Genomic DNA, 20,993 nt, shown 5'->3' with positions numbered 1-20,993 from the left:
TATTGGGGTCTTTTTGCAATGGGTCTCTCATAGTGGCTGGAAGAGCCTCCAGGCAGAGGAAATAAGACTGGAACGAGTGAAGGGAGTAGGAATTCAGGCTGTTTGGGGACTCGTGAGGGGGCAGCATGAGAACCAAATGATGGGAAGAGAAAGAGAAAGGGAGGGAGGGAGGGAGGCACAGGGAGAAGTTAGGATATACATGTGTTTCTGAACCACAGGCACATGCTGGGATTTTTTGCAGTTTTTGGCCAGGGTTGGGTTTGAACCTGCCACCTCTGGCATATGGGGTTGGCGCCCTACTCCTTTGAGCCACAGGCACCTCCCACATGCTGTTTTTAGATTCCACTTTTTTCAACCCTAATTCATAACCTTGTTGCTGAATTTTGACATCATTTCCATTGTGATCACATATCTCATAAGGGTGGATTCACTATAGTTTGTTTAGCCATGGCTCTATTATCTAGTGTTTGAGCTGTTTCCAATATTTCTCTTACGAGGAGCACTTCTGTGCACATTTGTATACAATTACTCCCCCCACCCTTTGGGCGTATTTCCTTGGGGATAATTATAGATCAAAGATATTAACAGCTTTTCAACTCATTATTCATGGAGCCATTCTGAGTATCAAAAACATGGAACCCATTTATAAACTTGCCAAATGCACACATGTTCGTAGATTCCCCACCCAGACCATCACATATTATTGATTTAATTTCGTTTCCCAGTTAAGTGGGCTTGTAATGATACCTTAAAGCTTGTTTTCATTTGAATTTTTAATTTCTAGCCAAACACGCTTTTCCTTGTATGAAGAACTTATTCTATTTCCATGTATGTATACATCTTTTTAATCTCCTTTAAGCAAGTGTCAAGAATTACAGCACTCAATCCGCGTTTTCTGCATACGATCAGTTTGTCTGTTTCCGGTATTAGTTTGCTTCCTTTGTTGTTGTTTCTTTTTCTTTAGAGACAGAGTCTTGCTTTGTCACCCCTGCTACAGTGCAGTGGCATCATCATTTCACTGCAACCTCAAACTCCTATGCTCAATCGATCCTTCTGCCTCAGCTTCCTGAGTAGCTGGGACTACGGGCATGCACTACCACACCTGGCTAATTTTTTTTTTTTTTTTTTTTGGCGGGGGGGAGACAGAGTCTTACTTTGTCACCCCTGGCAGAGTGCTATGGTGTCATAGCTCACACCAACCTCAAACTCTTGGCCTCAAGCAATTCTCTTGCCTCAGCCTCCCGAATAGCTGGGACTACAGGCTCCCACCACAACACCCAGCTGTTTTTAGAGATGGGGTCTTGCTCTGGCTCAGGCTGGTCTCGAACCTGTGAGCTCAGGCAATCCACCCCCCTCAGACTCCCAGAGTGCTAGGATTACAGGTATGAGCCACCGTGCCTGGCCTTAAATTTTCTATTTTTAGTAGAGATGGGGTCTTGTTCATGCTCAAGCTGGTCTTGAACTCCCGGCCTCAAGCAATCCTCCCTCTTCAGCCTCCCAGAATGGTATATTTCTGTTTTTAAAATCTGTTTTGTTATATTTTGATAGGCAAACTTTCTTTTAATCATACCACATTTATTGAATGTCAACACTGGAAAAAAATATGGGTGCCCAAGATAGAATCTTCTCTATGGATAAGACAGGATGCCTGCCCTTACTTAACGGGGAGATATTATCTTTCAATAATCATTCTTTTAAGATGAAAAAATAATACTGCCCCATGTAAGCAAGGATGTGGGGAAATGGACTCTCTCAAATATAGTGGCAGGAGTGTAAATTTGCAGCATTTCAAGTGTATGATTTGACATTATTCGATTATAGGTGTTTACGGTGTGGTGGCTCACACCTGTAATCCCAGCACTTCAGGAAGCCAAGGCAGGAAGGTCACTTGAGACCAGGAGTTTAAGATTAGCTTGGACAACATAGCAAGACCCCTCTCTACATGTAAAAATTACCCAATTTTTGGTTGTATGTGTCTGTAGTCTCAGCTACTTGGAAGGCTAAGGCAGGAGGGATCACTTGAACTAAGAGTTTGAGATTGCTGTGATTTATAATGACTCTGCTGCACTCTAGCCTGGGCAACAGGGCAAGACCCTATCTCAAAAAAAAATTATATATATTTTGATATTTGTTGATGTAGTGTTTCCACTTCAAAAGAATTTCTTTACATGTGCAAAAAATCTTTATTCCAGCCTTCTCTCATCAGTGTTCTGGTGTTCAAAAAAATGATAAACAGAAACAACTTATATGCTCAGCAGTAGGTGGAGAAGATGGTTAAAGAAATTATAGTTGGCCAGGTGAGGTAGCTCCCACCTGTAATCCTAGCACTCTGGAAGGCCAAGGCGGGAGGATCACTTGAGCTCAGGAGTTCAAGACCAGCCTAAGTAAGAGCCAGACCCCATCTCTACTAAAAATAGAAAAATTAGCCAGGCACTGTGGCAGGCACCTGTAGTCCCAGCTACTTAAGAGGCTGAGGCAAGAGGATCACTTGAACCCAGGAGTTTTAAGTTGCTGTGAGCTAGGCTGATGACACTGCACTCTGGCCTGGGTGACAAAGCAGCATTCTGTCTCAAAAAAGGAAAAAAAAAAAAATCAATTGTAGTAAAGGTTGAGTATCTCTTATCGGAAATGCTTTGGACCAGAAGTATTTTGGATTTCAAACTTTTCAGATTTTGGAATATTTGCATATATACATAATGAGATATCTTCTGGATGAGACCCAAGTCTAAACATGAAATTCATTTGTGTTTCATATAAGCCTATTAGATATTTTTAATAATTGTGTGCATGAAACAAAGTTTATGTACATCGTACCTTCAAAAAGCGAAGGTGTCACTGTCTCAGCCACCCATTTGGACAGTCTATAGCTGTCTGACATCACCGTCTTTCCTGACTCTGAATTTATATACTAATGATAAGCAATGATTTTCTTATACTTTTGAAGTGAGTAACTTTTTGTTACTTTTGAAATCAAAAAATTAAGTTTAGGCTCGGCGCCTGTGGCTCAAGCGGCTAAGGTGCCAGCCACATACATCTGAGCTGGCGGGTTCGAATCCAGCCCGGGCCCGCCAAACAACAATGACAGCTGCAACCAAAAAATAGCCAGGCGTTGTGGTGGCGCCTGTAGTCCCAGCTACATAGGAGGCAGAGGCAAGAGACTAGCTTGTGCCCAGGAGTTGGAGGTTACTGTGAGCTGTGACGCCACAGCACTCTACCCAGGGTGACAGCTTGAGGCTCTGTCTCAAAAAAAATAAAAAAATAAAAAAATAAAATTAAGTTTAAATTTGCTTAAAAACAGTAGAGACTAATTAAAAGGAATTACAGTCCAGGAGATTGAGGCTACAATGAGCTATGATTGCATAACTGCACACTAGCCTATCTCTTAAAAAAAGAAAGAAAAAGCAACTATGGGGCCGTGCCTGTGGCTCAAGGAGTAGGGCGCCAGCCCCATATGCCAGAAGTGGCAGGTTCAAATCTGGTCCCAGCCAAAAACTGCAAAAAAAAAAAAAGGAACTGTGACCAGCAATCCAACAATTATATGGAGATACAGGGCAAGAAGGAATGTGGTGTAAAACCAAGGAAGACTTCAGGAAAGAGGTGTTTTAAACTGGGCTTCACTTGTGGGTGGGAATGATATGTGAGTTTGCTCAGATTAAGCAGCTTAAACTACAGAAATTTACCATCTTACAGTTGTAGAGGCTGGGAGGGTGTTGGTGGGGCTGATTTCTTTTCTTTTTTCTTTTTTTTTTCCCCCTTGTTTTTTGGCCAGGGCTGGGCTTGAACCCGCCACCCCACCCTCCAGCTCTCAGCCCCAACCCCCAGTATATGGGGCCGGTGCCCTACTCCTTTGAGCCACAGGCACCGCCCTGGGGCTGATTTCTTAAGAGGCTTCTCTCCTTGGCTTGTAAACTGCCATCTTCTCCCTGTGTCTTCACATAATCAACCCTCTATGCATGTCTGTGTCCTAATCTCTTCTTCTTTAAAGGACACCAGTCATATTGGATTAGGGCTGCCTTAAAGACCTCATTTACCTTGATTAGCTCTGTAAAGACAGTCACATACTGAGGTACTGGGTGTTAGAACATCAACATACAAATTAAGGGGGGAGGACACAATTCAGCTTGTAACCAGGGATTAATCTAGGAAGCCTGGAGAGATATTCTCAGAGAGTTTCTGTGTCTAAGACCCTGTTCTTGAATTTGTGGCTGACAGAAGAAAACTTGCTACACAGAGGATCTTCTTTATCTCTCCAATAAAGAAGAGATTTTAAATGGCCAGGTACAGTAACTCGCACCTGTAATCCCAGCACTTTGGGAGGCCAGGCTTCAGCCTAGGCAACAGAGCAAGATCCTGCCTCTTAAGAAAATTGTAATTAGCCCTGCCACCCAGAAAGGAGGGAAGGGGGCTGGGAGAGGAGTCCTGGGGACAATCTGATGCCCAAGTGACTGTGGGCTGAACATAACATGTTCTGCTTAGCTTGTTTAGGGGGAGGAAACTGAAATAAAGGAGCAGGAATGAAAGGTAAAAAAAAAAAAAACAAGAAAATTGTAATTAAGGGCCAGGCGTGGAGACTCATGCCTGTAATCCTAGCACTCTGGGAGGCCAAGGTGGGTGGATTGCTCGAGCTCAGGAGTTCCAGATCAGCCTGAGCAAGAGCAAGACCCTGTCCCTTAAAAAAAAAAAAAAAAAAAACTAGCTGGGTATTATGGCAGGCACCTGTAGTCCCAGCTACTTGGGAGGCTAAGGCAAGAGGATCACTTGAGCCCAGTTTGAGGTTGTTAGGAGCTGTGACACCACGGCACTCTACTCAGGGCAGAGTAAGACTATCTCAAAGACTAAAAAACAAAAAAATAAAAAATTTGTAATTAATAGAAGTGATAGTATCTAGCTAGCATGGAGCACAGCACCCAGGATGTGTTCAGTTAACAGTCCTCTCTCTCTCCCTCCCCAGTGAAGGGTATACCTGTAGTGGGATGTGTCTCCAGGCCAAGTGAGCAGGAGAGATCCCTTCTGTGACTGGCATATGGTCTGAGTCTTGATTTCAGTTTCTGAGGTTACAGTAGGGGATTACCTCCAAAATCATCATGTGCCAGGCATCACACGAAGCTTTATTAACTCATTTATGACTCTCTATGGCCCTACAAAACAGGAAGTGTGCTTGTCCTCAATTTGCAGATGAGGTTCTAGAGACCCAAGATGTAGGAGTAGGGGCCTGGGACATCCTGCCCACTGTGACATCTCTCTCTCTCTTTCTGCCTGTGGAGCTTCCCAATCCCAGAGTGACCTGAGAGTTCCATTCCTCTTTGCCAAGTCCTTTGGAGACCTTCAGGTGTAGGCATATCTTTGGGAGCTGCAGGGAGTAGGGTCAGAAATGTCCAACTGGGCTGGGCCATGAGGACCTGTCCCTGGGGTCAAACAAGTTGTGGACATGAGAGAAGGTCCTGGGCAGAGAGGAGGGGCATCCCTGAGAGGAGGCCACACCCACCGAGGCTGGCCGACTGTGCTGGGTGAAAACATATGCTACCAGGACCCCAAGTTCCAGGAGTGGAGTGTGGTGACCAAGAGCACGTGCACTGAGCCATTTTGATACTTCTGATCCAGTTACCAGACCTCTGTCAATCTGTCTCAGTCTCCCTTTCCTCAGCTGTGAAATGAGTACAGTGCTGGTCCCTCCTTCCTAGGGTTGCAAGGAGGAGCAAGTATCCTATTCTTAAAACGTGTTCCCCACAATGCCTGGTGCCTGCTAAATGTTTCATAAATGTTAGCTGTTGTATTCATTCAAGGGAAGCCAAATTCCAGAGTTTTAAGGAAGAATCTCTCAGTTTTTAAATGTGTATCAATAATTTCAACTTTCACAAACCCAGTACGAGCCATTATAGCCATTGGTGTGCTGCTTAAGTTTCTGTTGAGAATTTGCTAACAGAAAGTGACTTCCTTCAAGGTGTTGCCTGACAAGTGGAGTGGTTTCAATAACCGTACTGGATGGATGAATGGGTGACTGAACAAATGGATGGATGAATGGATGCATAAGTGAACAAATGAATGAATAAATGAATGATGAACAAAGGAATGGATGAATGAATGTACAAGTAAATGAATGACTGAACTAATAAAGAACAAAGAAATGAATGCAATTGAAGGTTTATAAGGAGAGATATTTTAGAAGATGAATTCATTCTGTCTAAAAGTGAGCACTGCCCCTCTCCCAAAGTCTGCCCCATTCCATGGTGGCTTCATCCCTCCAGAGACTCACTGAAAACTGTGGCTATTCCCTCTCTCTAATATCCACACTTGATCTATCAGCAAATGTTAAATCTACCTTAAATAATACATCCCAAATCCAGCCACTCTTCCTCCTTAGCCATCACCCAATTCTAATCCCCATCATTACTTGCCCGGACCTGTGCAATTACCTCCAACCTGGTCTCCCAGCTCTAGCCTCTCGTTGTCTATTCCCCCCACAGCACCAGAGGGGACTCTGAACCCTTTAGTCAGGAATGTCCTTCCTCTGTTCTGAACCCTCCATAAGTCTCACCTCCTTTGGGGTAAAAACCAAAGTCTTCCTTTGTGGTCCACCAGGCCCTACATGACCTGCCCATCACCTCCCTGCCCTCACGCCCCTCTCTTTCCCCTATCAACCACTTTTCTCTTTCCATCACACAATTAACTTACTAATTTAGTGTGCCTGCTGTCTGTCTCTTCCACCTAGAAGGTCAGTACTAGGAGAGCAGGGCTGTCTCACCTCATGTATCTTGAGTGCCTGGGAACACAGTAGGTAACTGCTCAGTAAATGCTTAAGAGCAAAGATATGTGCAGGCAGTAGACACACCTGGCTTATTCCTTCGTGATCACTTCTCAAACGAAATGTTCATGGAAAACAAGGGTCTTATTTATACCTCATCCTGGAGGCCTCCCAAGCACCCTCTGTGCAGCTCTTTGCCTGCCTCCATGTCACGAGTACTGAGCAGAGGGTCCTGCTTCATCTCTTCCTGTGATGTGAGCCCTTAGACACATTGGATGTGGCTAGGAGTGGGGAACATGGAAAATTGGTCCCTGTGACAGAGTACCATCAGCCCCCACATTAACACCCTGAATTCTCATTGGTTACTTCCAATTCTGTTATTTTCAGGAACTTTGTCTTCTCATAAGTTCCTCTCTGCAAAAGCTAAGCCCATGGGTCATGATGGTTCCCTTGGGCCAGAGGGATTAGTAGAAAGGTTAATGGATCCCTTGGCCAGGAACCTGCCTAAATCTCACATTCTCCATCTTTTCCCTGGCAGGTTCTCCTTTCGCCCGAGCCAGCATTAAAAGTGCCAAGCTGGAGAACTCAACTTTTTTTCACAAAAAAGAGAGGAGGATGCGTTTCTATATCCGCCGCATGGTCAAAACTCAGGCCTTCTACTGGACTGTGCTCAGTCTGGTAGCCCTCAACACGCTGTGTGTTGCTATCGTTCACTACAACCAGCCCGAGTGGCTCTCCGACTTTCTTTGTGAGTACAGCCCCATCCCACCCCTGATAGCTCCCTGATCCCTTCCTCACACCCTTTTTTCTACTTCACTCTCTGATGTTATATGTTCTTTCCTTTGGTCCTTATGGAATCTGCTCTTCCATTTGGCCATTCTACAACTGGGACTGGGATTAGTATTGCTGCTACCACCACCATGGTACCCATCTTCCTCAGGCCTGAGAGCTGAAACCTGGGATTCAGACCACCAGATGTTCCTGTGATCCCTCTCTAAGAGAAAGCCATGGGGTTTCTGGTGAGAAGGATATTGGAAGATAGAGAAAAACAGTGAACACAAGACAGCCCAGATAGAAACAGAAATGTAGGGCAGCTGCCAGTGGCTCAGTGGGTGGAGCGCCGGCCCCCTATACTGAGGGTGGCGGGTTCAAACCCAGCCCTGGCCAAACTACAACAAAAAAAATAGCCTGGCATTGTGGTGGGTGCCTGCAGTCCCAGCTACTTGGGAGGCTGAGGCAAGAGAATTGCCTAAGCCCAGAAGTTGGAGGTTGCTGTGAGCTGTGCCACAGCACTCTACCGAGGGTGACAAAATGAGACTCTGTCTCTAAAAAAAAGAGAGAGAGAGAAAAGAAACAGAAATGCAGATATAATTTTTATGGATATATCTGGGAATGTTAAAATAAGTTTTAGTTAAGAGATGAGGGCGGTGCATTAGAAACAGGGAGTGGCTTATATGTTGTCTCCATTTTCTCTGCTTTTCTGACTTCCTATTTTCCCCCTCTTCTTTCAAACCTTCTGTTTCTTTCCTGCTTCAACTCCTGCCCCTTTTGTCTTCCTTATTCATTCCTAGAACATACCCCTCTAATAAGTATCAGAGTATCTTGCTCCCTTGGTGGGTACCAGAACCCCCAAGGGTTTGCTCTCTGGGCCTATTCCCAGATTTCAGGAATTAACATGAGATGTATTGAGGGCCAATATTACAGGTGAGAAGTGGAGAAAGATGGGCAACATCTGACCAGGATTTAAAAGGCAAAGAGCTCTGTGGAATCAACAAGAGTAGTGACGAGGCAGTAAGGAGAGCAAGTGGATGCTCTAGCTCTGGTTTGTAGGCCCCAGGTGAGGACTTTTTGCCTACTGGTTGCCCTCCTCTTAAATCTATTGGTTTATCTGACTTATTCACTGCCCTTCTGACATAGTTCTGAATTGACCTATGACAGCCACAAAAGACAGTCTTGTCTGACCTAGAAAGGCCCAAGAGCCTAGTCCAGGTCATTGTCTTCTTGTAACCCCCATTGTTCCCAGTCATGTTGGCTGGCAAACTCCCACCCCCTGCCCAGGACACTTCTCAGGGACCAGTTCTCCTTCCAAGAGCCCTGACCTAGTTCCAACCTTAAAAATTGCATTCAGTCCCTCTGGAGTCACTTATAAATGAGGACTCTTAACTTCTTGTTTTAACTTCCTCTGGTAGTCTATTTTTAATCTTCTGTATTCTCCCCTTTAATCACCTTGTGCAGTCTGTCCTGGTTCAGAAATAGGGGATTGGGACATCCTGTCTGGGACCAAGATACCTATAAAGGTCTTTTAATTGTTCCCATTTTCCAGTTGAGAAAACTGAGACAGAGAGGGTCACACAACTGTAAGTGACAAAGCCAGGATTTGAAACCAGGTGACCTGAATTCTGAAAGCCTATCCTACCATGTTTCAGCAAAGACATGTTCAATTAAAAGGCAGTATTTTATGTACCATTAAGAAATAAAACAATGCTGCCATCTAAACTGGGGCATGCCAATTTTTAAATATACTTTTAACTTCAGCAATGTCAAAATGTTAACAAAAATGTTTATATGTCTTGAAATCAACATACATCTTGGTCTCAGATTTGTTATCTGTACGTGATGGAAACTGGACTCCATGGTCCTGAAAGTTCTTCCATACCCACCAATTCTATGGATAAAAAATTCTTTCAAGGTCTTATGAATCACTAGCTATCATGTTTTCATGGTAACTGGGGAACGAGATCTCAGAACCTCTTCAGTACTCTCAGAGTTGCTTCTGGTGGTTCTTGGAATGCACCAGACGTGATGAATAGATTTCCTTGGCTGATATTTTTGTTCTAGAGGCTCTGGAGTTTGCCTCAGACATTAGGAGCTCCTCAGAATCCTACATATAAGAAGACATTTCAATGAGAAATGAGTGCTAAAGCTTTGACAGTTCAAAACACTTCTTAAAAAGCATGATATAGCATACTTAAGTTTGTGCTGGTATAACAAAATACCCAAGACTGGATAATTTAATAAGAATTTATTTTCTCACCACTCTGGAGGCTGTGAAGTCCAAGATCAAGGCATAGCAGGTTTGGTTTTCTGGTAGAGGTTGCTGCCTGCCTCCAAGATAGCACCCTGAATATTCTATCCTGCAGAAGGGAAGAATACCACGTTCTCACATGACATAAGGCAGAAGGGCAAAAGGGACAAACTTCCTAATCCCATTCATGAGGGCTCTACCCTCCTGACTAATCAACTTCCTGAAGGCCCCACCTCTTAATACTTAACATTGGAGATGAAGTTTTTACATGAATTTTGGAGGGGACATAAACATTCAAACCATAGCAACCATCAAATAGAGCTAGTTTTGTGGCCAGTAATTGTGAAATTCTTGGAAGATAATTTGAATTCTCTGTCTTTCCTTTTTGTAGGCTTTCTTCCCCTCAGAACCCTCTGCTTTTTATCCATTAGATGAATGCCCATGCCTTTCTTAATGCCTCATCTTCTTACCCTCTTTTATGCTTTCTCATCAAAGAACAAAAGGCTTTGGGCAAGCACAGGACCTCATGCCTGTGATCCTAGCACTTTGGGAGGCCAGGGCAGGAAGATTACTTGACACCATAAGTGTGAGGCCACCCTGAGAAAGAAAGAGACCACATCTCTACAAAAAATAGAAAAATTACCTGGGCATGGTAGCATGTGCCTATAATCCCAGCTACTCCAGAGTCTGAGGCAGGAGGATTGCTTGAGCCCAGGAATTTGAGGTTGCTGTGACCTGTGAAGATGCCACTACACTCTATCCTCGGCAACAGAGTGAGACCATATCTAAAAAAAAACAAAACAAGTGGAAAAAAAAAAAAATCTTTGTCTTGCTCAAGACTTTTAAATCACCAGTAAGAGAGGATTTCCAGGGAACATCAGATAAATTTTTCAAGTTGGGAGAAAATCCAGGCCGTAGATGGATTTCCTGTGGTGCAGCCAAGTACCTAACATCAGGATTACAGAAAAGACGTCGTTATGATTTCTATTTCTTTTTTTTTTTTTTTTCATTGAGGCTCAGGCATGTAGAAGTTGATTAAGCATAATTCTTAGATCATGACACACTAGCATTAGGGGACCACGCACAGCCCATTGTCATTTTGTTGATTAGCCCATATTTAATTAGTTTGGTTTTAAATGTAACAAGTACCCAGGAGCCAATCAGTCGACAAAAAATCTAAGTCCTTGTCAATAACCTACATCCAACCCTTATTAAACCAGAGCAAAAACTACAAAATACAAACCTACTGAACTTTTTCCCATTCCTTTTAAGATTGGCCTGAGTTTGGCCGGTTGGTTGGAGGGTAAACAACAATTATTGCTCATTTCTTTTAGCAGAGGAGAAACTAAAGCCCCTGGGAAAGAAGCCTTGCATAATCTTTGGCCAAGTCCATCAAAGACCATCCTCTCTCTCCCTGTCTGCCACACCAGGCAAGGGATAGGGCTGCTATTAAAAGGAAAGTCAGAGCCCCTGGAACCCCTATCCCCAGCAAGCCTAACCTCCTCTCTATTTCCTCCTTCTCCCTTCTAGACTATGCAGAATTCATTTTCTTAGGACTCTTTATGTCCGAAATGTTTATAAAAATGTACGGGCTTGGGACGCGGCCTTACTTCCACTCTTCCTTCAACTGCTTTGACTGTGGGGTAAGTGTTGTGGTTTCCAAGGAGTTTGTTTCTCCAGCTCTTGCCTAGAATGGCTGATACCCAGGAACATCAAAGAGGGAGAGGTTGGCCAGGCACTGTAGCTCACACCTGTAATCCTAGCACTCTGGGAGGCGGAGGTGGGAGCATCATTTGAGGTTAGGAGTTTGAGAGCAGCCTGTGAAAGAGTAAGACCCCATCCTTACAAAATATAGAAAAATTAGCTTAGTGTGGTGTTGTACACCTATAGTTCCAGCTCCTCAGGAGGCTGAGGCAGGAGGATTGCCTGAGCCCAGGAATTCAAGGCTGCAATGAGCTATGATCACACCACTGCATTCCAGCCAGGGCAACAGAGAGAGATCCTATCTCTAAAAAATAATAAAATAAGAAAATGCCCTGAGCAGGCTTGTCTGTAGTAGTACCAAGCCCTAATACCCAAGTATCTCTTTGCAGGAGAATGGATAAGGAAGTCGTGGTATATCCATATAACGAAGTGCTCTGCCACAATGAAAGGCTGCCAACAGCAGCACATTCCACAACAGGGGTGAATCTCACCCACATATTGCACAAAAGGAAGCAGGCACTAACAAAATGAGTCCATGCAGCTCATGCAAAGTTCAAGTGGACAAAATTAAACTATATTATTTAGGGATGGATACGTTAAGAAGGCAAGGATCTCAAAAACATTATCCTTGGATAAAGAAACCAGACACAAAAGGTCACATATTGCATAATTCCATTTTTAGGAAATGTCCAGAACAGGCAAATCCATAGAGGCAGAAAGTAGATCAGTGGTTGTCTGGAGCTAGGGGAGGGCAGAATCAGGAGTGACTGCTAATGGGGACAGAGCCTCCTTTGGGGGTGATGAAAGATTTCTGGAACTAGACAAGAGGTGGTAGTTGCACAACATTGTGAATACACTAAGTGCAACAGAATTGTGTGCTTAAGAGTGGTAATTTTATGTTATGTAAATTTCACCTCAATTTTTTTTTTAAAGGTTATCACAAAATTCGGGTGGTTATGTCACAAGGTCTCTGGAAACTTCTGGGGTGCTGACACATCCTAATTCTTGACATAGGAAGTAGCTGCATGGGCATTCACTTTGTAATTATCTATGTTTTGGGAATTCTTAGGTCTGTGTGAGCTCTTAATTAAAGAAAATAAAAGAACGTAGAGGTCAGGGACCCCTTATCCTACTTCCATCTGGAGGTGGGAGTTGGATTGGATTCCTGCAAGGTGGAGCCTAGGAAATGTCTGCAGGTTCTGGAGACCAGACGCTGTTCCTGGATAGGAGATGAGGTCCTCTGTTACAGGTTATCATTGGAAGCATCTTCGAAGTCATCTGGGCTGTCATAAAACCTGGCACATCCTTTGGAATCAGCGTGTTACGAGCTCTCAGGTTATTGCGTATTTTCAAAGTCACAAAGTAAGTCTTTGGGGTTCCTCAACATTGCATCAGGGATAGGGATGGGGGATAAGGTGGGGCACCTCCAGAAAGTTGAGAAGGCGGGGGCTTCGTGCCTTGTAGCTGACCCCCAGCTCCTATCTCCCTGGCCTGGCCTGACCCCTTGCTGGTCTCTGTTGGCAGATACTGGGCATCTCTCAGAAACCTGGTCGTCTCTCTTCTCAACTCCATGAAATCCATCATCAGTCTGTTGTTCCTCCTTTTCTTGTTCATCGTCGTCTTCGCCCTTTTGGGAATGCAACTTTTCGGCGGCCAGTGAGTACTCTGCAGAATCTCTGACTTCTGCTCCCTTGGGGTGAGACTCAGGGACCCCACATTCAGGGCATCTGGAGACCCACACCTCCTCCACTATGCAGGCCGTCTTCTTTGTGGCCTGGGTGCCCCATTGCCATCACCTAGATGTGTGGGGCTCCAGACACCACTCAGGGTGTGTCCTGGAAACAGGGATGCTGGAGATGTTTCCTTGGAGACAGGATGCTGAATGAGGCAAGCCCTCAGAGCAGCTGGGGTAGAGCTGATATGAAATGTCTGTTTTCCTTGCAGGTTTAATTTCGATGACGGGACTCCTCCCACCAACTTTGACACTTTTCCAGCAGCAATAATGACCGTGTTTCAGGTACGGCCTCCACCTGGCGCTGTGAGCAGACACTTCTTAGAATCAAAGATTAAAGCTCCTGTCCTTCCCTGAGCTGCTCCTTCTCTACCTTGTCTTTTCACACTGTTTGAAAATACAGATTGTATTAGTATTCAGATCTGATGAGGAATGCCATTGAAAAGATAATTTGTTACACTCATGGATCCCAAGACAGAGTTAGACCACACCATGCAAGACCACAAAGGGAAACACGGGGTTGGGTAGGAGGCAAAAAGAGAGGAGAAAGGGGGGCAAGAGCCTTGCGAGGCACAGTAAATGGGCTTAGGATTGGTTAGTGAGATCATTTCAGTAGCTATTGGGACTATCCCTAATTGTCTGGTACCTCGCCCTGGAGTGATTAAGGCAGGTGAATAAAGGCCCGGAGATAAAGGAGGTGTTTGGAATGTGGGGACTGTTTTGCTGGTTTGTATTTGGAAAGCATGCTCAGAGCTAAATTATTTGCTTGTTCTATGAATTGGTTAGTGCTAGAAGGGGCTGTCCTCCAGTGTCAGCAAGGCTGCAGATGGTCAGAGCATTAGAATACAGAAAATAAAAGGCACGGCTAATACACCCACCAAACATGAAGACACTCCAGTCTCATATTCCAGGGCAAAGGGATGGACCTTAAGTGGTGAGCCCAAATCAGCTTCTGATCCACATGGGCACGTGCCCTGCGGTTTGGGACTGGCCCAACTGGGACCTCCAGAGGCTTTGCAGTAGATTCTTTCTCTTTGGGGGACAAAGAGCATGTGCAAAATGTGACTTCACTCTCCCCTTCTCCTGGGGTGGCATTTTCTAATGAGACTCCTAGACAGGGGGCTAGAGAGGAGACCATCCATCCATGAAGGGACGCTCTGAGCCACCATGTGGCTGGTCATTAATAGGACTGGTCACTCCCCACATATATTGTGTAAGTACTATTCACATATCCCCTTGGTTCTTTCAATATGCATCAGTAAAACTTCTGTCAATACCTCATGGTTTTTTTCTGAGATTTTCTTTGGTCACTCGGACCAAAGAAATTAGTAATACCAGTAGACTCTTTTTGCAGCCCTTGGTGGATAAATACACCAGCAGCCTCACCCTTAGGGGAGAGGCCTCCCAGAGCTGGGAGGCCTCCACCAGTAAGACTGAGCTCCACTTACCCACGATGGTAACTTGCTCACTACCATCCCCTTTATTTTCTGTATTTTCTTTTTTTTTTTTTTATTTTCTGTATTTTCACTTCTCCTCTCCACTACTATGCTTCCTGAGATCACCCCCTCACAAATAAACCGTGTGCACTTGAACTTTTGTTTCAGGGTCCACCTCAGGGGAACCTCCAAATGTGCCTCTGTGCTAATATTTGTACTTTCTACATAATGGTTTATTTAATCATCACTATGACCACATATGGAATGTAGGCTTAATGTTAAAATCCTGCCTTATTCTGCTCAGGCTACCATAACAAAAATACCATAGACTAAGGTTCACGTCTGCAACCCCAGAAACCCAGGTGGCTAAGGCGGGAGGAATTCAAGGCTATTGTGAGCTATGATGGCATCACTGTACTCTAGCCTGGTTAACAGACTGAGACCTTGTCTCAAAAAAAAATTTTTTTTTAATAATACCATAGACTGGGTGTCATAAACAACAGACATTTACTAGTCAAAGTTCTGGAGGCTAGAAGTCCAATACCAAGGTGTTGGTTCTTGGTGAGGGCTCTCTTCCTGACTTGCAGCCACCTTGCTGTGTCCTCAATCTCACCATGAAGGCTTCCTTCTATGAGTTTATCTAACCATAATTATATCCCAAAGGCCCCATCTCCAGATACTATTCCATTGAAGATTAGTACTTCAACATATAAATTTGGGAAGAGACAAAATTTAGTCCATGGCCTTACTCACATCAAAGAAGATAGAGTTACAAAAAGGTTTGTGATTCCCCCCAGGAATCACATATCTAAATGTCAGGCTAAGAGGCTCTCAATATAGTAAGGCCAGGCCTCTCCACTCGCAAAGACAAGGAGTCTGGCTCAGCAACCCAGGGCAGGGTTGTCGAAGACCTCTCAGGGTTGGGGATTGTGTGGGTAGATCTCGGCTCAACAGCTGTGTCTCCCGAGGGGCCTGCTGCTGAGAGGGGGGTTGGCTGTGTGTTTTATTCCTCCCCTTTCAGATCCTGACGGGCGAAGACTGGAACGAGGTCATGTATGATGGAATCAAGTCTCAGGGAGGTGTGCAGGGTGGCATGGTTTTCTCCATCTATTTCATCGTGCTGACGCTCTTTGGGAACTGTATCCTTCATGGAAAGGGGCAGACCTGGGCCTCTGGCAGAGCCAGGAGGAGAGGGGATTTGGGGTCCCGGATACCCAGGGTCCCTCCAATGGCTGCTTTCCCTGACTCAGACATTTGCAGACACCCTCCTGAACGTGTTCTTGGCCATTGCTGTGGACAATCTGGCCAACGCCCAGGAGCTCACCAAGGTGGAGGCAGTGGGAGGATGTTTCTGTGGCAAAGTTACCACCTGCTCATGGCAGATCAGGACAGTGGTGGGGCTGGGGGCGCAGGAAGAGGGTCAGAGCTTTTGCCCCAGATGCACTCATGCTGGGGAGAAGGTGCTTCTCCATCCCAGAAACAGAAACTCCCTAACCAAGCTGATTTTATAGCAAAGGAAAGGGAAAGGGGGAAGGCAGTAAGGTTGCTGCAGGAAACAGATGGCAGACTAACAGGGAGTGGGCAGGGTGTCCACGGAATAGTGTAGCTCCTGGGCTAGCAGGCACTGTTACCACCCTAGGCCACCCGGCTGAGGAAGAAGGGGCTGTCACAGGCCCTGTAACCTCAGAAGACCCAGAACCCTCTCAAGGCACAGATAGAGTAGCCAATAAACAGCCCCACCCTCCTCCTCCCTCTGACCTTCTGCCAGAGCTTCCCACTAGCCAAACCCAGCATCTTAGGAGCAAGCCACAGTTCAGCCCAAGCCTCTTCCCCAAGGGCCCCATCAAATTAAGAAAATGTGTAACATGCACAGGGTCTTGCTGCCAGCCCTGGGGTCTCCCTCAGCTTCACAGCCCCATCCCCAGTGCCTGGAGGTGTTTGGGACATGTTCGTGAAACTGAACAGAACTGAGCAGCCATTGCCAAACTTCCATCTGCCAGCCCTGGCAGGAGGGCAAGAGAGTTTCCCAGTCCCAGCTCCAACTAAGGGGGAAAGGGAAGTCTCCGCCATCCCAAGCACATGGCCTCAAGCCTGGCCACCTGCAGAGCCGGCTGGCATGGCTCATCTAGTCACGAGCTCATCCAGGTTCCAAGATCCCATCTTTAGATACTAGTACAGGAAAGAGGGGACACCAGGAAGTATACGAGAAGGGGACAGAGAAAGGCCAGCTCATCTCTGGCCCAGGGGTGTGGACATTCCCCTTCACATCCTTTTTCTTTCCTTCCATTTATCCTACAAGCATTTCTTGGGCATTTACTTTGTGGCAGGCACCCTGATAAGCCCCTGATGTGTTTTTAATTTTATTTAATCCTCATAGAAAGGAGATGAAGTCTCTGAGCCCCATTTTACAGATTTCATTATTCAGTGAGCATTTATTTTGCACCTACCATGACCAAAGCCCTGATCTAAGAGTCAAGGACACAGCGGTTGAACAAAAAAGACAAAACTCCCTGCCTTCATGCAGTGGGGATTCAAGTCAAGGAAACAGACAAGAACTAAGATAAATTTGTAAAACTGCATAGCTTCTCAGGTGGTGGCAAATGCTAAAGAGAAAATAGTGGAATAGAGAAAAGGTGGGGAGAGTGGGAATTTTAGATGAAGAATGTGAAGCACGGAGAGGTTAAGAGACTTGCCCAAGCTCACATGGCAGCTGAGTAGAGAAGCTGAGATTTGAACCCAGCCATCTAGGTTTGAAACTTGTGCTCTTAACCACTGTGCACTGATTGCTTAAACTTGAGCATCTTGAAAATGCAGATTCCAGGGCCCGGCCTTAGTTCTGTAGAGGCTTTGAGAGCTTAGGAATCTGCATTTTCAGTGTTCCTGAGGCAGTTGGTCCAGGAACTCAGCTCTGAGAAATGCTGGGTGTGGTGTTAGGAGGGGGAAGAGGCTCTGTGAGAGCAGGGTGGCCAGCCAGAGTGACCTCCACGTTGTCACCAATGGTGTCCTGATCTGACCATTTCTGAGGTGGTAAGGTTGCTTCTTGCCCCAGAGAAACTGAGCACAGGGGGAGAGCTCCCGCAACAATGCATGGGGGGTGGGGGGGTGTTTCTGGCCATTTCTTTCTCGTTGCTTTTTCTTTGTTGGCTTTTCTGTTTTACGAATGAGGCCCTGCATGAAGGCTGAAGAAGGATTAAAAGTCCAAAAATGTCTTTTTCTGTATGTATTTTTTAAGACATCTTCCCCCATCCTCCTCCTCTCTGCACCTAACCATCAGCAAGCACCCTGGGCAGTTGGCTGTGGTCCAAATTCCCTGCTCTCCCTTCCTGCTGCCTTCCTGTTGTGGTGGCTGGGAATATAAATTCCTCTCCTGATCCTTCTTTTGGGGGCTATTGGCAATGCATGGCATGGGCCATAGGACACCAGACTTTTCTATATGTGAGGCTAGTTGGTGTTTTTTGAAAGTCGGTTCAGAGAGTTCAAATAGGTCAGAAGTATAGTGAGTGGGAAATCTCTGCATTGCTCTTTGCTCATTGAGACAGGGTGCAGGAAAATCTTCATCATGGGATAGAAAGAGAATCTTTTCCTCTTTGTTTTCTTCTGGCTGTGTGTTAAAATAGGGTTAATCATGAGCTGGATATAATACCTGCACGCATAGAAGATAGCAATATATTTAATACCAGGTACCCATTATGGCTGGGGGTGGAGTGGTCTCAGTTCCGATTAGTCAACACTCAGGCCAAACCTGTTTTTAAGTATTTCAGATGCTGTCCCTGCTCAGCAACAGGATCAAAAGGGAGGCCCCAAAGCCTAAAACATGTTTTGTGAACAGGGATCCCATATGCCTTTTAGGATGAACAAGAAGAAGAAGAGGCAGCCAACCAGAAACTGGCCCTGCAGAAGGCCAAGGAGGTGGCAGAAGTGAGTCCTCTGTCTGCGGCCAACATGTCCATAGCTGTGTAAGTGCCCCCAACCCCTGGCATGCTACCCTGGCTCCTCAGCCCCCAGACCCTTGAAGTCACAGGTTTGGGGAGGGATGGGGTGGTCCCTGACAGAGCCGGGCTTTAGGAAGTGATACCTCTGTTTTCCTTCTCACTTTGCCTGAGTAAACATTTAGTTAGCACCTATTATGTGCCCAGCACTGTTCTAATTGCTGGGGCAACAGCGTTAACCAAGGGTTGGGGCTGGAGAGACAATAAACAAGATGAATAAGTAAATTTCATATTGTGTTAGGTGATAGAACTATAGGAAGAGCTCAGCACCTGTAGCACAGTGGTTACAGCATCAGCCACATACACCAAGGGTGGCATGTTCAAACCCAGCCCAGGCCAGCTAAACTCCAATGACAATTGCAACAACAAAAAAAAAAATTGCAGGGCGTTGTGGCGGATGCCTGTAGTCCTAGCTACTTGGGAGGCTGAGGTAAGAGAATCACTTAAGCCCAAGAGTTTAAGGTTGCTGTGAGCTGTGACGCTACAGCAATCTACCGAGGGTGACATAGTAAGAAATAAAGTAGGGAAAGGGTGTAGGAAATGTTGAAGGTAAAGAGAGTTGGCAATTGTAAATAAACTTATCAGAGAAGGCATCGCTGAGAAGGTTACACAGCCTGAGGGGGTGAGAGAGGAGCCATGGGGGAGTTTAGGGGAAGAGCATTCCGGGCTTAGGGAACAACATATGCAAAGGCCCTGAGGCAGGAATATGCCTGATATGTTTAAGGAAGATGGAGGAGTCCAGTGTGGCTGAAATAGAGTAGGAAGGGGAGATAGTAGGGGGTGATGAAGTGCAGTCAGATTACCCAGGGCCCTGTGGGCCACAGGGAGAACTTCAGTTTTTGCTCTGAGGCAAGTGGGGCCCATTAGGTACTCGAGTAGAGGTGGGGAGGCACCTGACGCAGATGCTCCCAGGCGCCCTCTGGCTGCTGTGGGGGAGCTGATGTGGACGCCAGGAGTAGCCCAGAGGCTGGTTGGCCCAACCTTGGTCTAAGCCCCTGGGCCGGTCCCCTCGCAGGAAGGAGCAACAGAAAAATCAGAAGCCGGCCAGGTCCGTGTGGGAACAGCGGACCAGCGCAATGCGCAAGCAGAATCTTCTGGCCAGCCGGGAGGCCCTGTACAACGAGATGGACCCCGACGAGCGCTGGAAGGCTTCCTACGCCCGGCACCTGCGGCCGGACATGAAGACCCACCTGGACCGGCCGCTGGTGGTGGACCCCCAGGAGAACCGCAACAACAACACCAACAAGAGCCGGGCGGCGGAGCCCACGGTGGACCAGCGCCTCGGCCAGCAGCGCGCCGAGGACTTCCTCAGGAAACAGGCCCGCTACCACGATCGGGCCCGGGACCCCAGCGGCTCGGCGGGCCTGGACACGCGGAGGCCCTGGGCCGGCAGCCAGGAGGCCGAGCTGAGCCGGGAAGGGCCCTACGGCCGCGAGTCAGACCACCACGCCCGGGAGGGCTGCCTGGAGCAGCCGGGCTTCTGGGAGGGCGAGGCGGACCGGGCCAAGGCCGGGGACCTCCACCGGAGGCATGCGCACCGGCAGGGCACCAGCAGGGAGAGCCGCAGCGGCTCCCCGCGCGCTGGAGCCGATGGGGAGCCCCGCCGGCATCGGGCCCACCGCAGGCCCGGGGAGGAGGGAGCGGAGAACAAGGTGGAGCGCAGGGCCCGGCACCGAGAGGGCAGCCGGCCAGCCCGGGGCGGTGAGGGCGAAGGCGAGGGACCCGAGGGTGGCGAGCGCCGGCGGAGACACCGTCATGGCACGTACGACGCGGACGTGCGGAGGGAAGACAAGGAGCGCAGGCACCGAAGGAGAAAGTAAGTGGATGCGACCACAGTAATAATGATACGATAATAATAATAAACAGCAAGGGGGCTGTGGTGGCTCATGCCTGTAATCCTAGCATTTGGGGAGGCCTAGGAGGGAGGATCGCTTTAGGCCATGGGCTGGATACCAACAAGACCCTGTCTCTACAAAAAAAAATTGATTTTAAAGATTAGTAGGACATAGTGGCACAATGTCAGCTACATGGAAGGCTGAAGCAGGAGCCTAGGAGTTTAGGGTGGCTGTGAGCTATGCTGACACCACTACACTCCAGCCTGGGCAAGCAAGACCGTTTCTCAAAAATAAATAAACAGCAGAGTATCACCTGCTGTGTACCTGGAGGTCTCCAAAGAAATTCATTTACTCTTCTCCATAGATCCCAGTCATAGTCCCTTTTCACAAATGGGAAAACTCAAGTTTTGTGCATTTCATAAGTGTCCTTGAACCCAGGATGTTTGGCCCCAGAGGTCTTGGGCATCTCAGAGAAACTGAGAGAAGGCCCATACTCCCCAGAATTTTACAGCTCTTCTGTGTCCTTGCTG

General features: G+C 46.7%; 1 protein-coding gene across 14 annotated transcripts in view; it reads left to right on the top strand.

Annotated features, from left to right (window-relative positions):
• Positions 1–20,993, top strand: part of CACNA1A (calcium voltage-gated channel subunit alpha1 A) — a 358,837-nt gene that overhangs the window by 255,749 nt on the left and 82,095 nt on the right. For all 14 annotated transcript variants that reach the window (XM_053584930.1, XM_053584936.1, XM_053584931.1 and 11 more), the window contains 9 exons: positions 7,281–7,490; positions 11,298–11,410; positions 12,721–12,833; positions 12,996–13,127; positions 13,416–13,488; positions 15,661–15,778; positions 15,900–15,967; positions 18,489–18,595; positions 19,644–20,444. In XM_053584930.1, coding sequence (XP_053440905.1) covers positions 7,281–7,490; positions 11,298–11,410; positions 12,721–12,833; positions 12,996–13,127; positions 13,416–13,488; positions 15,661–15,778; positions 15,900–15,967; positions 18,489–18,595; positions 19,644–20,444 — 1,735 coding nt within the window. The remainder of the gene's footprint in view (positions 1–7,280; positions 7,491–11,297; positions 11,411–12,720; positions 12,834–12,995; positions 13,128–13,415; positions 13,489–15,660; positions 15,779–15,899; positions 15,968–18,488; positions 18,596–19,643; positions 20,445–20,993) is intronic.

This window comes from Nycticebus coucang, chromosome 3, assembly GCF_027406575.1.
Source record: "Nycticebus coucang isolate mNycCou1 chromosome 3, mNycCou1.pri, whole genome shotgun sequence".
NCBI lineage: Eukaryota > Metazoa > Chordata > Mammalia > Primates > Lorisidae > Nycticebus > Nycticebus coucang.
Note: the sequence above shows the minus strand (reverse complement) of the source record. Positions and strands in the feature narration are given on the sequence as shown.